General features: G+C 44.3%; 1 protein-coding gene across 1 annotated transcript in view; it reads right to left on the bottom strand.

Moving 5' to 3' along the window:
• The window catches only part of Impg1 (interphotoreceptor matrix proteoglycan 1), a 125,868-nt gene that overhangs the window by 11,060 nt on the left and 92,169 nt on the right, over nucleotides 1-22,639 (bottom strand). Inside the window, exons 13-14 of the mRNA XM_076575593.1 lie at nucleotides 16,851-17,380; nucleotides 13,983-14,202 (exon numbers count right to left, since the gene is read on the bottom strand). Coding sequence (XP_076431708.1) covers nucleotides 13,983-14,202; nucleotides 16,851-17,380 — 750 coding nt within the window. The remainder of the gene's footprint in view (nucleotides 1-13,982; nucleotides 14,203-16,850; nucleotides 17,381-22,639) is intronic.

Genomic DNA, 22,639 nt, shown 5'->3' with positions numbered 1-22,639 from the left:
ATTTTTTTTTTCTTTTTGAGGATGATCACACACTGTAGATCAGGCTGCACTAGGACTCACTCTGTAGCCTAGGTTGTCCTCAAACTTGTGGTAGTCCTCCTGCCTCAGCCTCTGAGTGGTCACTATGCCTGGTTACACAGATTATTTTTCTTTTCTTTTTTTTTTTTTTTTTGGTTTTTCGAGACAGGGTTTCTCTGTGTAGCTTTGTGCCTTTCCTGGGACTCACTTGGTAGTCCAGGCTGGCCTCGAACTCACAGAGATCCACCTGGCTCTGCCTCCCGAGTGCTGGGATTAAAGGCGTGCGCCACCACCGTCCGGCCAGATTATTTTTCTTTTGGCTCTAGAAATGAGCTTGTCAAGAATGCCCATTATGGTCAACTGATGCTTAGCATGGTTTGGGCAATGCTCTGGGGCTTAGCATAATTCCTTGATGGCAAAATGACTTAATATTCTATTTTTACCTCATGTGGATGATTATTCTGTGCCCATATTATAATCTCTCAACAGGAGCAGCCCAGGATACCTGGCATTAGTGAGGTGAGAGTGTCAGTAGCTACCAGTGTGCAGTGAATGGGGATGTTCAGATCCATCAAGGCACCAGGAGGATTTAACCCAGTGTTTAACATCCCATGTGGATTCTCACTATAGACAGAGAACACTCATGCCATTGTTTAAGAACATATTCTTGAAATGTCCCCAGGGATCATGACCCAGAGTCTCTAGCTACCTCAGGAGTATAAGCTTACACTGTTAAGAGCCATTATGGGATTGGCACTATGCCAAGCACTTTTGATACACATCTTTATTAATACCTTCTCTCTCTCTCTCTCTCTCTCTCTCTCTCTCTCTCTCTCTCTCTCTCTCTCTCTCTCTCTCTCCTCTCTCTCTGATACTCTCCTCTCTTAGTTCCCCCCTTTTCTCTGTGTAGCCCAGTGTTTCATGGAACTGGCTATCCCCCTGCCTGAGCCTACTGTCAGGCTTACAGGTGTGAATCATCATGCCTGGCTCTGATACTACTCTCACACTTCAGTCAGCAAGTATGAGCCAAGATCATCCGTCTCTATAACGTTGGTTCTCCACATCATCCCAGTGGCTCAAATACAAGGTTTCTGTGATACATGCTACAAGGCCCCATGGAGTTGAGAGAGTGTGAGTGAGCGTGGACAGGAGCTCCCTCTATATCAGCATCTCCCCTCACTGACTGATACAGGCTTTCGTGAATACTTCTGTTGAATAAATGCTCTCCCAACTAAACAGAAGCTTATAGTGCTGCCATGCTCTGTCAGGAGGCAGAACATTGCTTGGAGGAAGCATGAAAGCTCCATTTTCTTTTCATCTGTCCAACACGACAACAGTGAACACAGCTTGAAATGGGTGCACCGCTGTGCAGGGCTTGGAAATGTCCGGATCTTCTGAGCTTTTTGGTGTAGGCATATTTTCTGTATCACTTTCCTGGATTTGCTTACATAATGTATTTTGTATGCATTTCAAAGATCCTGAAAAGCTTCCCCGAGCTGCTTGCTGAGGAAGGTGCATCCTACCTCTTTATCATGCAGGCAAAAAACACCTGAACGTCCCCTACTGCCTGGAACACTTTGAAGCATTTTACAGATCGTGTTTAAAAGATTAAGGTTCTTGGGTTGGAGAACAGTTACTGGTCAGCTGTTAAGAGCACTTGCTGTTCTCCCAGAGATCCTGGGTTCAGTTCCCAGCACCCCGTGGCTCACAAGCATCCGCTACTCCAGTTTCAGGGGGTTCACTGCCTTTTTCTGACTTCCGCAGGCACCAGGTATGCCACCTGGTGCACATACATATAATGTAAGCAAAACATTCCTATATATAAGATAAAGAAACCTAAAAAAGGCTTTTAAATTTTAAAAGGCACGGGAAATTTGTATCTTCATGAAGATCACCGGTCCTTGATGGTTTAAGACTCTCTTTTTCAAATCTCTTCCTGGTCTCAAGTGAATTCATTCATATTATTCAGATTTTAAAGTAGAGTTTTCCTGCTTCCCCTGGGGCCTGAGGATCTTTCAGCACCCAGGCCTCCAAAGGTCTTCCGCTGCATCCCACCATCCCCAGGACCCCCTCGATGCCTTCTTTACTATTGACTCTCTTTCTCTTCCCAACACTTACAAAACCAGCTCCTTGCACTGTTGTCAGGGCGCTCACACACTGGGAAGAAAGCAAAGCATCGTCTTTTGGTCAAACCCAATGAAGGGTGAGATTTCAGCTGGATAAAGTCAGCCTTCACTAGAACCCCATTATTCTCCTCTCTGGGGAAATGGACAAAACAGGAGGGGGTTTTAATGGGGGATGGGGGAGAGAGGTCAACACAGAAGGAAAGGGAAGGAGGAGGAAAAACAACAGTAAAGATGTCCTTCGTATAAGTCCATATATATGCATACACAGTTTAAGTGAAGTTCCCCTTCTTGAACTTACAGTATTTCCAAGAGCCATCGATGATCTGATAAAAGCCCCAATATCAATCATGAGGAACCCTTTTTATAGTTGTTGGTCAGGGGAGTTCAAGAGACTCCTTGAACAATATGGGCTATTGCTGTTGCTCTTAGCTGCTTCCCAGAACTTGAAGGCAATCTCTATTGCTGAAGATATCATAATCTTTTTCTTCCTTTTCTTCTTCTTCTTCTTCTTCTTCTTCTTCTTCTTCTTCTTCTTCTTCTTCTTCTTCTTCTTCTTCTTCTTCTTCTTCTCCTTTCTCCTCCTCCGCCTCCTGCTCCTCCTCCTCCTCCTCCTCCTCCTCCTCCTCCTCCTCCTCCTCCTTTTTAGACAGGGTTTCTTTGTGTAGTTTTGGTGCCTGTCCTGGATCTCCCTCTGTAGACCAGGCTGGCCTCACACTCACAGAAATCTTCCTGGCTCTGCCTCCTAAGTGCTGGGATTAAATATTCTTTGGACATGAAATTTGGGGGATCCAAACTGGATCTGATCTGAAAACCTCCTCTCGGGGACTAGCTATCATAGCTCTAGAAGAGTCTGCATAACCTTCCCTAGGAAAGAACCAACCAATAGTTCTGCCCAGCTGTGACACCACATAACCAGCGTGGCAGGGTACCCATAAGGGTGCAAAAATGACATTCATATCTTGGTGGCAACCAATAGCTCTCTGATTGGATATAAAGCCTGCTTACAGAAGGGAAATCATGCTTTGTACTAGAAACCTAGCCAACTACACATGGCTAGTGAGGCTATGGATCTTAGAGGAGATCCTATTACTATCATTTTACTAAATCAGTAAATGCTTCTTTAAATACTTCTTAAATGCATTCAAGATGTCTGTCTTTAGATACACAGGTAGGTGTATAAAGATACACTTCTTTTAGCTCTCACCCTCATCGAAGAAATGCTCCCCTTTGCAACAGACGGAGACCATTACAGAAATCCACGACTGATCAAGAGAACAACTGATTGTAGTGTGTCCTTCCCTGATGGATTCATCTACAACATCATTCCTGCAACCAAGGTTCAGGGACCACCTTAGAAGACATGGTGGAAAGACTGTAAGAGCTGGAGGATCAGGAAATCTGCCGTGCGTCTCCTAGACATGACGGGGAAGCTACCCCCATGATGATTCAACAATCTGTCTGCTAAGAAGACTGGAGAGGGACAGCAGCAGCAGACACGCTAACGTGGAAGGAGGAAATCTTGTGGGGTCTCACCCAGAGACAAAGAACATGAGCTACCATGGAATGCTGTGAGTGGGCAAAAAAGTCTTTCTCCAGGATGAGCCCCGATTGGTTATCCAGTACTAAGTGGTCAGACCCGATGTCACGTGCAGACAAGCATCACTAAACAAATGGAACAAGCTGTGTTTATATATTTAGGTGTACACACACACACACACACACACACACACACACATCACCGACAAAGAAAGAAAAAGGCCATTATTTTGAGAGGGAACAAGGGGGTACATGGGAGGAGTTGGAGAGGTAGAGGGAGGAGAGGAATGGGGAAATGATGCAATTATATTTTGCTTAAAAAAATTAAAACCACCACCACCACCACCACCACCACCATCACCACCAAAGAAAACTATATAGAAAGGAAGGAAGAAATAGAATGATCTATCTATCTATATCTATATTTATCTATCTCTCTCTATATATATAGGAGAGAGAAAGGAAGGAAGAAAGAAAGAAAGAGAGAAAGAAAGAGAGAGAGAGAGAGAGAGAGAGAGAGAGAGAGAGAGAAAGAAAGAAAGAAAGAAAGAAAGAAAGAAAGAAAGAAAGAAAGAAAGAAAGAAAGAAAGAAAGAAAGAAAGAAAGAAAGAAAGAAAGAAAGAAAGAAAGAAAGAAAGAAAGAAAGAAAGAAAGAAAGAAAGAAGGAAAAAAGAAAGAAAGAAAAGAAAGGTCAAGCTTCACTTGGGTTGGCCTGTGCCATCCTCCCCGCAACCTCAAAGCGATGAAATACAGTGCTCACTAGATGGCGCTCAACAGCAAAAGAAGCCGAGAAGTAGTGGCACTGAAGCGCCCAAACTGATTTTTCTTCTTTTAAAAACCAGTTAGGCGCGGTAGGGAGTGGTGGAGGGGCACCTGATCTCCAGGCGCGCCGGTTCCCAGGATGTTGATGGGGCTATCCGGGATTTCCGGATTTCCGCGGAGACCTGGCTCGGGAATGTGGCACGCACTCCCAGGGCCATCTGTTCCTTTCCTGGGTCCCTTGCAGCGTGACCTCCCCAACCCGGGGGTAGGAGAGCGAGTTGAGACCCGGAACTTGGAGCCACCTTCAACTTTGGGGATCCACGAAGATAATAATTGTCTTTAAAATCAGAAGACTAAAACCAATAGACCCGGGCCGGATGATAGTCTATTCCAGATCCATGCGTTTTTACATGTAATTCTAATAGTCCTTATTAATTAGTGTTAATATTCATGAAGCCTAGAGGAAATCCTAATGAGTCCTCGGTATTCTGTCCCCTTGTCAAAGCTTGGGGCTCAGTGGTTAGTAATGCAGATAAGTTTCTTGAGGAAGAACTGAGATAAGGCATGTTCCCCTACCTTCTCACATCCGCCCATCTTGAGGACACTGCAGGGGGTCAGTCTGTACCTTCAGAGGGCATGGCTGCTCAACCTTTCTGGATTACAGTGGGAAACCCTTGAATCAGGGGAGGGTGGGAGGGCCTATTTTCAGGCCTGACCGACCTTCTGTGACTTTCTCCCTTTAGGGGATGAGGAAAGGGATGTCTGAAAGAAGCTCCATGAGATGGTTGGTGTGTGGAATGGAGGGCACAGATTGAAACTGAAGTGGGCCCAGGTATATCTGGCAGAGCAGACAGTGTTGGAGGTCCAACAGGAAAGAGTAAAGTGGAAAATTATCTCAGGAGCAAGGGACCCACAGTGTGACCCCAGGAAACAGGGTCCAGGGCACAGGAGGCAAGTTCCTTCATAGTAGGACTCACTCGGTGGTGACATTAGGAAGTTTGGGAATTTGGTTCCTGAGAGTAAAAAAAAAATTTTTTTTCATTCTAAAATTATGGCACAGTACTATATGAAATTGCATTTGGAGAAATGGGAACTTTAGTAGAATTCTCTTAGGATTAGACTTCAGTGTGTAGTCAATAGACAGTTTTTCAAGAGTCTGTTCTGTAGAGTAGGGTACAGTCAAAGGGTGCACACGGACCCGACTTTAAATTCCAGCGACTACAGCAATTGGTCATTTTGTGGCAGGTTCTTATTATTTTTCCCCCACACAGTTTCTCCAACAATAATAAAGGGCTTTGGGGACTATGCCTATTCTGTGTATTTATTAAGATAAAAAAAATAGTGCCAATTAGTACTTGCAGATTATTACTGGTTTTATTGTCTTTATTGTGTTGAGTGACATCTACCGCCTTCTCACTGGTGACTACTAAGTGGGAATCTGGCAAGTAATGTATTTTACTGTGAGAGTGATTTTTGTTGATCCACATTTTAGCTGAAAGCATCTTGGATGGCAGCCTGTAATTAATTCCGACATTTGCCATTTGCCAGCCTCGAGGTCTGCCTGTGTGTGAGGAGGCTTCTTAGGAATTCAAGGGGAGAAGTTATATGTGGTTTTGCATTCTTGAGCTCCTCAACAGGCACAGTCAACTGGTATAGAAGCCCTACATGCTTCTGAGGAATTTTTATAGCCGCCGAAATGAAAGACGACTCCGTTGCTGGAGAGGCTGGCAGAATACAGAGCAAACTGTGACTTAGCCTGTTTTTCAGTTTCTAAATCACAGATACTTGTATATCACAGATCCATTTATTTGAGGAGTTCTCAGAAGGGGACTAGCAAGCCAAACGCAGTCACAGGAGCATTAGCCGTGAATTTGGTCGAATGGAGTGCTTCTCTCTCAGAGGACATGGGCGTTAAGATGCTGATCTGAAGATGGAGGAATATGCCCATGAAAAGCATGTGACAATCTTCAGGTTGTTATTGTCTTAGGTAATCAGGCTGCTCTCCAACTCACTGTGGGAAGGTGGGAGGGTCACTTTGGAGGGAAAGAGTAGAACCCTGTGGATGATGTCGAGACTCCCCTCTCCCCGAAACCTCACCGAAGTTTGGCCTCTGCCCTGGCTAAACCATGAGCCTGCCTTTGGCAAGTGTTTGGATGCCCACTGACTTGTCCGCTTACATGACCTCAGCTGCTGATACAGCCGCTCCCACCAACAGCATCGCCTGGCTTCCTTCCCCCCTCCAACTCTCCTTTGTGTGGTGCTGCATTAGAGGCCTGGGCTGCACCTCCTGCTCTTTGCTGACAACCTCATTGCGCCATTTGGGTTTCTCACAGCTGTTTCTAGTTTTCCTTTCCTCTCATGATACCCATTGCTCTGGTTCAGGTTTACCTGCTTGTTGGCCCTGCTTCCCATGTGTACGCTGCCAGGTTGAGCCTGTCTCCTGATCCCTAGAGGAATGCTTCATAGGGAGCATTGGGTTCACCTAGTTTCCATTTCCTTAGCAATGAACAACACTCCCCCTCCATTTTTTTTTTTAAACTTTGCTTCCTTAATCCCAAGGGATCTTATTAATTTTGTACTTCTTTTTGTATTTAAGTAAAAAATTATGTATGTACCATTCTTCGTAACTGTGTATTTTTTGTCAAATATTTTCCAAAAATGCAGCATTTTGTGAATGATAAATTGCTTTTTAGCATACTCAAAGGACTGTTTAGGACTTACTTCACAGACATTTTGAATGTTCCAAAATGTGTTAAAGTTTAACTCTAAAAGACTTTGTGTATTGGGAGAGTCTGGGCAAGAAAAAAAGGAGGATGCCGATATGGATTCGAGCAGATCTGGCAGGGCTCTGAGGTGACCTGGTTTCTCTCACTTTCTGTTCCTTCTAGCCAGAGTCCCCTTTTCTCCCTCCGCTGTACCACAGCTGCCACCACATTGGAATAGCAGCAGTATGCGGAGTCTACCAGACACGACTGCATTTTCCTCCTCTCCTATAGTCCCTCCCTCCATCCCTCCTCTATGTGGTTTGCTCACATATCAGGACCCAGCCCTTTTTTACCCCGAGACTACTAATTCCACCCTGTTTCTCTTAACCTCTGCAGACTCAGTGTTCTCTCTGTCTCTGTCTGTCTGGTTCTGTCTCTCTGTCTCTCTTTCTCTCTGTCCTTCATATTCCCGATGCTAACATCCAGATTATGGTTCTTAGCAGGTTCTAGTAAACCTTTTTGTATTTGTTTTGGTTTCTCTTGCTAGGGAGTGAGCTCTTTGATGGAAGAGACAGGGTTGATTCATCTTTCGGTCTTGGTCTCCATAATAATGCCCGGCTCCTGGCAGATGCTCCACAGTTGTGTCTGTGGATGGACAGGAACCCATGCCGTGGTTACATTAGCACTTACTTTTCTGTAATAGGCAAGAAAAGGGCCAGAGGGAGTAAGAGGTTGCGTAACTGCTGATGGCTTTGGAAAAATTATCCAATATTTGGGACTGGAGAGAAGAACCGACCGCGTGACCTTCAGGGCCGTGGTAGAACACCGCGGAACTGCCAGGGCCCACCCCATTAGCTGTCTGCCGTCCGACAGCTTGCAGACTACGGATGTTTATTTCCTTAAACGTTTTTAAATGGTTAGATTCTAAATAGTTATATAAGTGCTTACATAATATTTTCAATTTTTCCTCTTGGCTTGCAAAGCTTAAAATGTTTACTCTCTGGCTCCCGCAGCAAAACTTTGCTGATGTGTGGAAGACAGTCACTTTGTTTGACTCACCGTTTGCTATTGATTGTGGCCCAGGCATTTTACGACTGTAAAGTTAGATGTTAACACACAGAAAACCATAAAGCTACAGCGTTTGCACTTTCTGGTTCATAGTTACAGCCTTATTTTCACATTCTCTTTCGTTCTCTGGCTATAGAAAATCTGTTTCTATCCCCTCTTCCCACAAGCCTTGCAGCCTAATGATTCTCGGAGAAGTTAAATGAAACTTTAGCGCATGCTCCCTGTCTGTTTGTTATGGCAACTGTAGTGTTCATCTTTTGAGGGAGATTCTTGGTGCAGGTGGGAGAGGCAGGGTGGGCAGGTCAGGTGGTTTTGGAAGCCAGGAGAAACCTTGGGAACCAGGGTGGGAAAGCCTGGTTGTGTATAGCGCTGACTTTTATATACGACTTTTCTCAACAAGATAGTGAGGCAAAGGAAAAGGGTAGAAATGCAGAAACTCGGTGTTGCTACAGAGTGTCTAGCTGCCTTGTCTGGGAACAGGTTAGACTCACAGGATGCCTTTTCCACTTTCCGAAGATAAGCTCTTGGAGTTCTCTCCCATAGACAAAGCTAAGTATTTATTCTCAATACACAGCACTGCTAGCGGCTGCCTTCTCTCTCTCTGAGTTCCCCCCATTTAATTCTCTGTGAGAGAGACTTTCCCCAGACAGACTGTACCGGCCTCACTGAGTTCCAGCATGTGCTCAAAGGATCAAGGCTACAAGCAGAGGGGTCTCCTGTATTTGCCAAAAGCAACCTGGAGTTATTCGGGCCTTGGCTCGTCAGTGCCCACAAGCCTCTCTCCCTCCGTGCGCCTGGACCCACACTCCTGGGTGCCAGCCCTGGCCTTGTCTGTCTGAACAGACCACACCAGCAGTTCAGCCAGGTGAGTGGCAGTTTAAGGCTCATTTACACCTGTCTTCATTCGGCAGCACTGTCTGCCAGGTAGCAGCCGTTGGGGGGAAGAGGAGAACACTGTAATTTGCTCGCCTGTCAGTCACCAGGACAGCTTCTACTCAGATACATCAGCGAGAGGGGAAAACCTGGCTTAGCTAGTCATTCTGAAAAAGCAGGGGCAAAAGAGCTGTCATACTGCTGGATAGAAAAGAGAACGACTGAAAACTCCCCTGCATGCCTTCTTTACTGCTTCCAAATCTAGACATTTACTTATTTTTTAATGGAAATGGGAGAGGGGGGATATAGCATTGCCTCTGGCTTCTGTCTCCAGCACTACAAGTAATAATAAAAATATTTGCTTATTTCCCCAAACTAAAATTGTACAGGAGTCCTAGTGATATGATAGGACATGTTACTACAACAGCACTGGACTTTTTTTTTTTTTTTTTAAAGAACAATGCTTTAGATTTCATGTTTTATAAGACATGCAAATTCATGGAATTAAGAAATTAATTCTTTTTTCAAGCAATAGTGTTGAGTTTTGGGTTTTTTTTGGAGAGCTATCTCTATGTTCTATATTGAAATAAGGCTGCAAAGAGGGGCAGAAGGGGAGGGTCACATGTGAATCAGGGTGGCCTTTGTGTGTCTGTCCAAGTGTGCCCCTGGTTGTCACTTGCTTTTGGCTCTTTCTCAACAGCCACGTGTTGCAAGTATTCTAGTACTATGTAATATACTAGAATTGCACTAGTAATATGTAGTACTATTTTAAGATGTGTTACATTTGTTTATGCTGTGGAACATTTGTTTAATGATGCAAAGATGTATTGCATTCTTTTATGTTGCATTTGTTTAATTCTGTTAGGCTGTGCTACTTTGTCTGTCTAAAATACCTGATTGGTCTAATAAACAGCTGAATGGCCAATAGCAAGGCAGGAGAGGGATAGGTGGGGCTGGCAGGCGGAGAATAAATAGAAGGGGAAGAACGTTAGAAAAGATGAAGGAGCAAGAGAACAAGAAGAGGAGGATGCTAGGGGCCAGCCACACAGCCATGGAATAAGAATGAAAGTAAGATATACATAAGTAAGAAGAGGAAAACACCCAGAGGCAAAAGGTAGATGGGATAATTTAAGAAAAGCTGGCTAGCAACAAGCCAAGCCAAGGCCAGGCATTTATAAGTAAGAATAAGCCTCAGTGTGATTTATTTGGGAGCTGGGTGGCAGGCCCACAAATAGTAAAGAGTGAAAGACAACCAACAACAGCCACCACCTCCAGTGACAGTCTGTACTCCTGTGTCATCGGCAGAGTGGGCTTCCCCAGCCCTGGTCCTTTGCAGCTGCTGCCAGCTGCTCAGGCATGGCTGTCAGCACACTCACTGGCTAGTTTATCAACATAGAAGGGTCAGAGGTCTTTATAGTAGTCCAGTCCTACACTCCTTCCTGCTCAGGTGGCCGGGTCTCAGCAAGCTGAGATTTAAAAGGAATCATAGTACTCTCTTCATCTGGCACTGAGCCAAGCCCACAGGAACTTGCTTAAAGTCTGCTACATAAGAAAATAGCCATTAAAAGGTATGTTTGAACTAAAAAGGCATATTTTTGATGTCAGCAAAGTGTAAAGATGTCCCTTCGCCACAGTTCCTTTGAGCAGGGACTGTCACACATGGACAGGTCATGTGGAGGTGGATGGATGCTCACTAGTTCAGAGATGGTGTTCAAGGTCTGGTGTGCCACTCAAATGCACGCTTGCTGATTCCCTGCATGAATCTGCCCTTCGCCTGTGGTGAGATTGCTCAGGATCCACAGCTGTGAGCCAGGAAGCCCACTGGCTCAGGCAGGCCTGCTCCCCCGTGACTGCTCCTGTCTTTTTCCATCTGCATTATTCTCGATGAGAAGGAAAACAAAAAAGTGTAGCTTGGCGCTGTGGCTTCTGCCTGTACACAGCACAATGAAACTAGAATCTCTTGTAGTTGAGGAATGTGTAGACATTTTGGTCTGTGTAGAAGGAAACATACTCATTTTAAAAACTTTTATGAAGCCGTCTTTCCGATCTTCCTGTTTTCAGTTCTTTTGTCTGGAGCATTGCTAATGCTTTCACAGGCTCCCTATAGCCATTTCCTGGCAGATTTCAAACATTAATTAATTTGTGTCCTTCATTCATGATTTCATTATTTTTCTGTGCATTAGAAGCAGGTTCCCTATCTCCAGGTATGTAGTAAAGAATAGAGTATGGAGAAATATTTCACCCTAAAGCACAGTGTTACTGTCCAGTAACTTCTGCAAAATATCATCCCATGGATACCGAGTGGTCATTCATTCATTCATTCATTCAGCAGTTTTCATCTGTATTCATTGCTGGACACAGTATGTCTGCCTCTCTGGAAGTTCCTGAGCTGCTCCTACTTAGGGCTGTGGAAAGCAGATAGACCATCGAGTTCATCCTCTCTGTCCTTCCTCTCTTGTATCTCTCAAGTTGGGTATGCACCCCCACAAGCACACTGAGAAGCTTGTAGGCATTTTTTTTATTAGGCAGCTCAGTATAAATTTGGCTCCAGCAGGAACCACAGCTGATGTTGGTAGCATCTCACTTCTACCAGCTGCCCAGAGGGAAGGCTACACCACACAACGGTTCACAGGGTATCAACGAAAATAGCTTCAGCTCCAATTACTTCACTAACACCTTGCCAGGCTAGTTTTTAATCACTCTTTGTGGTACCCTATTCAGGTCATAAATTAATAGTCAAGTTAATTATGACAATGTTGTAATACTAACTATTAACATTTATTAGGCAACTACAATGTGTCAAACAGTATGTTGGGGACTAAAAATACCCTTTTTATTAATCCTTCTGCTCTTAGAATGTCCCCTATTGTGGTACAGGACTGTCCTTCAAAGCAAACTGCCATCATCTTTATGAGTTTGGCTGTGCCTCTTTGAAAAAGAGACCACATCTGGGCTTGTTGACTGTTGGTGGTCCCTCATAGAAGGAGGGATGGGAAGGGTCATGGGAGGACTGTCACCTCATTCAGCCATTCCTACCAACCAGTTGCATGCAGTTCTTACCTAATTGCATGTAACCTCAGGGAGAGACTAGAGTGGATAGGTTGGGGAGGACTTGGGAGAAGGCTCCATTTGCATGGCCATAAGGGAGTTATCATTCATACTGGGCACAGACCTTGCAGTGTGGCTGCCTTGATGATACTCATGCTCCCAGCCATACCCTTCACCCACTGCTCTGAAAAAAAGCCTGATAAACCTAATGGTTCTCCAGAGTTACTATTGATGGATGTGTACCTTAGTTTGTCCTTGGGACCTTAGGAGAAGGGGTAGACATTGTCTCCCACCGGGAAGGAATTTTAGCAACCTTTCACGGTGGAAATGGGGTGCTGCTATTAACACACAGGGTTAACATTCAAGACTGGGCCCCCAAGGCCATGGCTATGTGGCACTTCTCTCAAGCATCAGCAGTGGCCTCCAGCTCAGGCATGGCATGGCACTACAAGCCCCCAGCATCTTTCTAAGACATCTACCAAGTGGCTCCTAATGCTGAAACTCCTGTTCTCAGAGGCATACATCCAGACTTTTCCCAGCCTTGGCCTGGCCCTTCCACCAACAATTTTTTTTTTTGTCTTGAGTGGGGCTCCTAAGGACTGACAACTGACTGAGGATGGAGGAGGGCAGGGGCCAGGCTCTCACCTCGCCTGTGCTCTGCAGTTCGCCTGTATCCTTTCTGTTACTTTTACCACCCGACTGCAGAGAACAGCCTGAGCTCTGGGTGCCTTCTGTGGATGGAGGCAGTCAGTCTTTCCCTGACATTTAGGTGGTCTTTGATTGCTCAGGGGGTCTAGTAGGCTTCCTTAGGCAGCTCCTGTTTGGAGGTAACGACTCCCCTGCTCAGTGCCCAGGGCTGTGCTGTCTTTTTAATGATGCTGTTTACCAAGGTACTGAGGCAATTTTTGTAGGATTGCTCCAAAGCCTGCTCTGTCAAAGATAAATGTTTCCTACTGAGCTTTTTTGGCTTGCCTTTTTGCCCAAGGCCATTTCCCTCTGTCTTCATAGTTGGTCCACAGAGAGCCAGAGAGAGCCTTAAAGATCCACTTCACTAATTCATAGCCAATTAGGACACTTTGTTTTCCATCTGACTGGAAGGTTGCTTTGGCAGTGGGACAGAGTCCTCCTGTCCTGCACTCCAGGGGATTAAAAACCTTCCTTCAGTTAGAGACCAGTTTTGAAGTACACGATGAAAACAGTCCCCACTTCAGGCCTGGCCCCTGACCGTGGCAGACACTCTGCTTTGCTGCTGGAGCTGGCATTTGCTTTCTGTTATAGAGTTTCTGGCTATTGTTTTACACACATGGGGTGTTGCACCAGGGTGTGCAAGTGGGGAGGGACATTATGTTCTTCTTTGGTGATTTCGCTAAGTTTGAATTTTGATCTAATATCCCCCCGCCTCTCCTCAGGATTTGGTCTGAGTTCCATCCCGAGTTTTCTTATGAAAAAGACTATTCTGACAGTTCACAGAGGCCACTACCTTCTGAAGGAGGAGGCCCCGGTTCCTGCAGTTCTTTTTCAGAAAGTACTTTGACCTCTTACAGAATGTAAACTAGCTTGGTTTGGGGCTACATTTTAAAATGTCTCTGCACAGCAAAAGCTCAGGACTGAGAGGAAACTGAGGCTCTCAGACTGTGCGCTTGGGGGTGCTTTTCTATGTAGGAACACTTGAGCCTGCAGGGTGAAGGCCCTCTTTCCTTAATCATGAAGTTCATAGCTTCTAAAAGGTTGCCTTGTTCAGTGTAATTTAATTTTATTTTTGTGGCTTGACAGTTGATCGACATGCTTGAAAGCAAAACAGAACGAACCAGAAGTTCCCCAGGCTTTCGTCATTGGCTTCACCTACCTAGTTCAATGTTGAGAGAGTAGCTGTCGATGTCCAGATTGAGCTGTTGAGCTGCCATGGATCGGAGATCCTCCAGGACCCCGCGCACCGCCTGGGTGAGGTTGTAGGGCACCACCTTCGCAAACCGCACTCGGCTGTTCACGATCACACTCCCGTTTCGGAAGCTGAGTATTTCCAGTTGCTTAAATCCCGTAAGATTGGATTGTAGATATGGAACCAACTGCAAAAGAAGAAATCGTTTATTCCTGACGTGGTCACTGCCAGTCGTAGTTATGTGCCCTCTTCATTACCTGAGGCACGCCTTTCATTTCTTCATTGCTGGTTTTGTTGTTGGACATGAGGCCAGAACACCACAACCTAATGATCTATTTGTAGTAATTACAATCATATTCCCACCCTTCTGCCTGCACTGAGATAGATGGGCAGGGATTTCTTCATGCCTTGTGAGAACAGTTTTTTTTTTTTTTTTTTTAAAGTGGCTATTCCAAATTGAGCCCAGGAGCTAATAAACTTATGTCTGTGTAAATGGAAATGTGAAATGTGAAATCTGAAATTACCATTGAAATAAAAATACCCAAACTCAATGTGTCTGTCTATTAGTGTAGTGAAACTTTCCGGCATGCAGAAGGGAAGTGACAATCAGGACAATTGGATGGGAGTATTGAAGCTGGTTCCAACCAGTTAGGTGGCCTTCATTGAGCAACACAATACAATACCTGTGTGGATCTCCGTGCTTATCTGAACGTGAGAGAGCAAGGGTGGCTTCCCAGGGATTCCTTTCCAAATACAATTTAATTATCTCAAAAGCAGCCTCAGGACATTGTGCTTCCCTTGTGTTCACACCTGTCTCTTGTGAGCCAAGGCCATCTTGAAGTCCATTGCCCAGAAACATCTGAAACTCATTTCCTGACTCTAGAAGGGTTCACGAACTATAGCCCTGTAAATACTGACAGCACACAGGTTCAAGCTGCAGGCTTCCAGGCTTGCCTCAGACCCACTCTCTCTTTCTCATTCTGTCTCTGTCTCAGTAGAATTTTGGCTCTGCCCTTGTTTCACAAGGTGTGCTGGTTAGTTAAGTGAACTGGGTGCAGACTAGAGTGTCCTGGGACCAAGGAACCTCAATTAGGCATAGCCTTTATCAGATGGGTCCACAGGCCTGTCTGTGTCATGTTTTCTTGACTAATGATTGATGTGGGAGGGCCTAGCCCACTATGGGCCAGATCTGCCACCCCTGGGCAGGTGGTTCTGGGTTATACAAGAAGGCAGGCTGACTAAGCCGTAAGGAGCAATCTTGTAAGCAACATTTCTCTGTGGTTTCTTTTGTCTTAAGGTCCAGCCTTAGAGATGATAGACTGTAACCTGTAAGGTGAAGGAAACTATTTCCCTCCCAAGCTGATTTTGGTAACCGTGTTTATCATGGCCTTAGAGAAGCTAAGTAGAAGACAGCTTATCTTGAAAACAAAATGCAATTTTGCATCAGCGTTGGGAATTTGTTCATGATGCTCTGTCCTGATTTGTTCCGCTACCCTACTGAACTCATTCTTGAGTTGGCACTGTGTTGGCCTGGGGTAGGAGTTTTCTGTTTGTATTTTGTGTACAGACAATTAGTTGCCTTGTCTCCCAGATTAATTCCCAGAATGTGATGGAAAAGAAGATGACTCATGAGAGTTGCTATTTTCCAGCCTCTGTATAGCCAGGCCTGGTCATGTGACTAGCTCCATCACTACAAAATGTATGGGGAGATTGCTGCTTCTCCTCTTGTTGACAAACTGCTCTCCCTGGATCACTTTCTTCTCCCATGTGAAATCAGGATGTAGCAGCTACTCAGCTTTAACTTTGCAAAGGAGGAAACACTCTTAGGGCCACACGTGGAAGAAATGTGGGTTTACAGGGTGATACTAGAACACATCTGCCCACCTATCAAGGAGAAATAAGCCTGCATCTGATTTCAGTGTTCTTAATACATTTGTTATGGCAACCTATTACAAACCCGAAGGAAGACACTGGGGTGAGGTGAGGCTCACTGGGACATTGTTAACTAGGACGGTCCCAACACTCTCCTCATGGAGTGCGTATGTGTGTGTGTGTGTGTGTGTGTGTGTGTGTGTGTGTGTAGAGCATAGAGTCTTGAAAAAATGTTCAAGCCATATGATAATTTAACTTATAAGAAGCATATGTTTTCTGATATTCATGTGTGTGATATGCATTGTACAATTCATTTAATAAGACATGACTGCTAAAACCATCACAGAATTCAATATTTATGATTGTACATATATTTCTTATTACACTTATAAAAATAAAAATTAAAATGCGAGTTTGAGCGTATCTGTTATTGAAGTGTATCCATTGGGAAAATGTTCTCACTTTATATGTCAAGGATCAGAGAGACAAGTCATATAGCCATTTACAACAACATAATGGGATTTGAAAAAGGGGGATTTTATACCTGAACTCTCTTCCTCATCCAGCATGGCTCTATGCTTTTTCACAGCTTAGGAAAAGTTCACTTAGACTTCTCTTAGATTCCAAGCTCGGTACTATAGTGTTTCTGTATGAATTTGGATAAAATTGTTTAGGGAGAACCATAATGAGGAGAATTTAAGGATAAAGTTGTTCCCATGAAGCTGGGTGGCAGTGTCTTCTCTGATTGCCCACTCTAGAGCTCATTTCCCTGGTTGGATTTAAATCACCTCAGAATTCTAGCTGAATGCCTTCTGCAGCAGCACAGCTGCTTCAAACGCTCCTCTCTTCCTAACCTGCATCACACAAGATGAGCAATGGTTATGCTATAATCACAAAGCAGCGGCAGAAAAGCATGAGGAGATGGATGCAGCAAGTGGAGAACGGTAAGCCTCGCCCACTCACCAGGTCTGTGAATCGTTGTTCCAGGGCTTGATATTCCAGAGAACTCTTGTTGAACAGGTCATAGGAGAAAGGCATGTTAGCAACTCGAAGACTGAAGAATACCACTAACTCGTGGCCCTTGGTAGCAATGGTCTCAGAGCTGGTGGTGATGTACTGTAATGGGATGGGCGTGGTTATCTCCAAAAAATGATCCTGGGTAGCATCATATCCACTCAGTCCTGATACTTCTGGCAAGGTCGGGGTGTCAGATACATCCATTTCCTTTAGATCTCTGATTGTATCTTTGCTGCTTGTAATCAACTGGCTGACACTGGAAGACGCAGGCCAATGTGACGTTCCTAGAGGCAGTTGGCTGAGGGTGGAATAGTCACTAGCGGGGAGCGTGACCCCAGGGACCAGCATTGTTTGGCCAGTGGTCATCAAGTGAGGGGAGCTTTGATCAGCCGGAGAGAAGATGCTAGGTGTGGTAAAAGAAAGTAGATTTTCCGATGGGGAAGTTGAGCCTGTTAGAGGTGGAGACCAAGAACTGTCTTTGGAGGACATGCCTGACACCATTTTCGTTATGTCCAATTATTTCCACCAAAGAGAAAAAACAAAACAAAAAAAACAAAGTTAATCAACTTTAATTTACATCGACAGTTTCAACCACCATTTTAAAAAAGGAGAGGTTGGTATAGAAAGGGCAAGCAATGTTGTATCCAAACCTAGGGAGGCAAAGGGTGGGTCCCTGAACTCTGCTTATCCAGGCTCCAAATTCTACATAATTGAGATGAAAAGGAGTACTAATTACTTAGACTTTCTAGAAACCTGTCCAAGTAGACTTAGCATACCTGCAAAGCAGATAAAAGAATGACTAGTCATCTCTAGAACAGGGTGGGATTCCATTCCAGTTGGCACTGGTATAGACTCAAAACCATACTGTCCCTGAAACTCTGAGACAACTTGCTGCAGAGTTTTGGTTCAGATATTTTATTCACTTTCCAATATTGCAAACTTGGGTTTTGCAAAACTGAACTTTTTGGGATTCAATGATCACATGTTGGTAGCTTTATTATCTGAAATTCAACTACACTTTTTCAGAACTGGATATTCAGATTGAATAAGTTGACAATTTGCAAAATGGTACTGAGCATGTAAAGGTGTAGGTGATGTATACTTTGAACTTTATATTGAACATTCAACTTGGAAAGTATTTGATAGTATTTCAAATCTTTTCATTGTTTTCACATAGAGCTGCTGAAGTCCATTCCATTTTCAGTACAAAATTAAAAACAGTAAGTATTTATGAACTGAAAAAGTATTTATATGAACCTTTCAGATGGAGAGATTGATATATTATTGAAGTAGCCCAATAAACCTAAATCCAGAGTCACTGATTGCATTTAAGGGACTAGGGGGACAGAACAGGCAATTTTCTATGATTGCTTCCAGAGGCATTTTGGCATATCTGTGGGAGAGTTCTCCTGAAACCTGCATGCTAAGTGTGATGAATGGTCTGTCTGAACGCAGATCGAATCTTTGGACTTGCAATCAACTAATTTACCACAGTGCAATCACCAAAACTGAAACATAAACAGGTCTGAAAGGCAGAATCATATCAGCTTTATTACTTTCTTAAAATAAAACTTGGCTATTGGTGAGTTATGCTTGCATTTCAGAGGAAGATACTCTTTTCTCATCCCTATCACAGAGTGCCTAGGTGTGTCTAACCATAATTCACTCAACTGCCAGAAATATTTGCTGATGTCTATGATCTTTGTGCATATAAACTTGGATTTTTATTCAAATATTCTTTTGCTATCAGCTGAATGCTTGTGCATCACCCAAATTCATTGGCTGAGAATGCCCGTGGCCACAGTGTGATGATGTTTGGAGATGAGGCCATAGGGAGGGAGGGAGGCTGTGAGAGTGAGCTCTTATTAGATGGGATGGGTACTTCAGCCTCATCTGAACAGATATGAGAGAGATGGTCTGCTTTTGCAAAGTGAGACTACAGAAGGCATCCATGTGCAACCCAGAAGTGCCGTTGCCAGGGCCCAAATCCATAGTAGCTTGATTTTGGACTTCCCTGACATTAGAACCGTAGAGGCACCCTTCTGTTGCTCAGTCACTCAGCACACGGTATTTTGTTATAGCCTGTACTAAGATATCCGTGTAAGGCATGGGAACAAGTCCACTGACAGTATGGACAGTCACTGCAGTCCTGTTTGTGCTGACATCCTCACGCCATGCCTTTGAGTCTGTGCTCTTGGGATGTGCACTCAGCGCTCCTACAGATGATAAGGGTTAGGAAAGCAGAGGCGTGAAGCACCGTGATGGATGTCTTCTGTCTGCTCCTGGGGGCCAACGTTTCATCACCTGCACCTTCCCCACTCTATAGACTGTAACCAGCTTAAAACAGGCCATGCTGTGAGTTATCAGTCAGGGAATGTCTACCCTTCTCCTTTTGTGGCGTCTTCAGACAAGCTCTTCACAGCCACAGCAAACCTCCCGGAGCAATTTCATGGACATAACAGGTGGCTGTTGAAGTGTAGGGCTGCTTGAGAGTATACAAAGCACCAACTGAAACAATCGTGTGCTAAAACATTTACTCCTGTGTTTATGGAACATTCAAATTTGACTACAATCTTTTATTTTTCTTTGCCAAATCTAGAAACCCTATTTAAATATGCTTTAAAAATTCTCCTAATCTCAAAAATAAAATAAAAAAATAAAAATTCTTCTTCTTTTTTTCTTTTTCTTTTTCTTTTTTGCTTAAGATTGAAGCTACTAAGGCAATAGTTAGTTCCTCTGGAGAAAAATTATTCAAGCCTTGTCATGACTTCTAGTTTAGATAGTTATGTTTTCATCCAATTATTATGTAAAAATAAGACATAGCAGTGATACAGACTATTCTATTATTAAGTTTCAGATACTACAATAGGAAGTCAAGTGCTAAAATCCAAGGCCACTTATTTCACCATGGAATGTGAAAAATAAAAGACTCAAAATAACTACATTTGAGAGTGGATGTGGGTCCTACAAGGGTGTAAAGTGTTTGTGCATGGTGGGGCACTAGCATAAAGCCTGGCTCCTAGGCAGAGAGGAAATGGTTATTTCCATCACATGATAGGCAGGGGAGGTCTGTTCGAAGTCAAGGCCACAGTGAAAATGGTCCAACGGAAAGCAGATGAACACAGGGCAGCTGAAGCCTGAAGTGAGAGAAGTCAGCAGCTGAGGTTGAGAATGGTGGGGGTGGAGTATCTAGACGAAGAGAAAGGAGAAGGGAGCAGGGTGAAGGAGAGGTGCAAGGGAGAGGCTGCTAGGAAGGATCGTATCTGTCCTGTGGGGCATCAACCTCAAGCAGCTGCCTACTTCATACTGAAACAGTCTAAGGAGAGATCTTCTAATATCCTTTATATCCTCAGTTGGCATAGTCAACACATTCTTAATTTTATATGAAACACCGCTCATTAATTACAATCCTTTTATATATTATAGAAATAGAAAGTGTTTTTTTTAAATCAATTTGTTCAATGACTGAATAGTTATCAGTAGCCTCCCATTTGCTAGTCCAGATGCTCAGACACATCAGCGAACTAAACATCTGTCCGTCAGTCTCCATGAGCTTACTGTGTAGTGGAGGAAGCCAGGAAAATAATCCTCAAAGTAAACACACTAGAAGATACAGAGTGTCCAGTGGGGATGGATGCTCTGGAAACAAAACCAGTGGGAAAGGAGGGGAGGGTATCAGCCGTGAGCAAATGCAAAGGAGAAGCATGTTGGAACAATAGTGTCATGTTCAAGGGACTGCTAGCTTGGGGACAGTGAGGTGATACTTTATTTGTGCACCCCAATAAAGTTTATCTGGGGATCAGAGGGAAAAGCCAGCCATTGTATTAAACATAGGGTTAGGCAGTGGTAGCACACTCCTTTAATCCTAGTATTTGGGAGGCAGAGATTCATCTGGATCTCTGTGAGTTCAAGGCCACACTGGGAACAGAGCCAGGCATGGTGGCACACACCTTTAATCCCAGTGCTAGTTAACCATAGAGGTCTGGAGCTCTGTACAGACAGACAGGAAGTGATAGAGCTGGGTGGAAAGAGGAAGTGATGTAGCTGGGCAAAGAGAAGAAGTAAGATGGCAGGGCACAGAAAGGTATATTGTAGCTGGACTTTTCTCCAGTCACGCTCAGGCCTGAGGTCAGGACAAATCTCTCTTATCCACCAGTCCTGCAGCCACTTGAACCCAAGTAAACACACAGAAACTTATATTACTTACAAACTGTATGGCAATGGCAGGCTTCTTGTTATCTAGTTCTTATATCTTAAATTAACCCATTTCTATCAATCTGTAAGTTACCATGTACCTTGTGGCTTACTGGTACTTTTACATCTCGCTTCCTTTGTGTCTGGCTGGTGACTCCTGACTCAGCCTTCTACTTCCCAGAATTCTCCTCTCTCCTTATCCTGCCTATACTATACTTCCTTTCTGGCTACTGGCCAATCAGCATTTTATTTATCAATCACAGCAACCCATTCAGAGCATACAGAAAGACATCCCCAGCAGTATATAGGCATGAGTATATAGGAAGTAGCTCTCTCTGGAGACTGAGGAGTTGGTAAGGTGAGGTTGGATTTGGCTTGTCCTATTCCTCTAATCTTTCAGTTTTCACCCCAATATCTGGCTCTGTTTTTTTTTTTTTATTAATAAGACCGTTTAGCAATTCATCTTACAGGACAGTGTGACCCCACTGAATGCTGCAGTCTGCCAATGGTCATGGTACATGAAGACATTTTCCAATATAGACAACCTTTCTTAGGATTATTCAGTTAAAACAAGAAAGTAATCCATGTGAATTTCTGTGGACTTCTCTAGCACTTTGCTTCTTCCTATTCTCATGTGGTCTTCATTTATCATGGTCTCTTATTCCTTGTTTTCCCTCTCTGTTCTTGATCCAGCTGGGATCTCCCACTCCCCTAAGCTCTCTTTCCCTCGACCCTTGCCCTTCATTACCCCCACTCACGTCCAGGTTGCTCATAGAGGTCCACAGAAATCCACAAAGATACCTCCACAATAGACTACTGGCAATGGTCGAGAGACAGCCCGAACTGACCTACTCTGGTGATAGGATGGCCAAACACCCTAATTGTCCTGCTAGAAACCTCATCCAATGACTGAGGAAACCAGATGCAGAGATCCACAGTCAGGCCCCAGGTGGAGCTCCAGGAGTCCAATTGGCGAGAAAGATGAGGGTTTGTATGATTGAGAATTGTTGAGACTAAGGTTGGAAAAAGCACAGGGACAAATAGCCAAACGAATGGAAACACATGAACTATGAACCAATAGCTGAGGAGTCCCCAACTGGATCAGGCCCTCTGGATAAATGAGACAGTTGATTAGTTTGATCTGTTTGGGAGGCATCCAGGCAGTGGGACTGGGACCTGCCCTCAGTGCATGTGCTGGCTCTTTGGAACCTGGGGCTTATACAGGGACACTTGGCTCAGCCTGGGAGGAGGGGACTGGACCTGCCTGGACTGAATCTACCAAGTTGAACTCAATCCTCAGGGGAGTCTTTGCCCTGGAGGAGATGGGAATGGGGATGGGCTGGGGGAATGCTGGGGGTGGGGTGGGGTGGGGGAGAACAAGGGAATTCATGGCTGATATGTAAAATAAAATTAAATTATAAAATCAAATTAAAAAAGAAAGTAATCCAAGAAAGAGGGAGAAATGGATACTAAAAAAAAAAAATCAGGGAGACCTTTTGGAGGATAGAGAAGGCAATTCTAAGGAGAGAGAGTCAAGACTG

The sequence above is a fragment of the Peromyscus maniculatus genome, chromosome 7 (genome assembly GCF_049852395.1).
Source record: "Peromyscus maniculatus bairdii isolate BWxNUB_F1_BW_parent chromosome 7, HU_Pman_BW_mat_3.1, whole genome shotgun sequence".
Classification (NCBI taxonomy): domain Eukaryota; kingdom Metazoa; phylum Chordata; class Mammalia; order Rodentia; family Cricetidae; genus Peromyscus; species Peromyscus maniculatus.
Note: the sequence above shows the minus strand (reverse complement) of the source record. Positions and strands in the feature narration are given on the sequence as shown.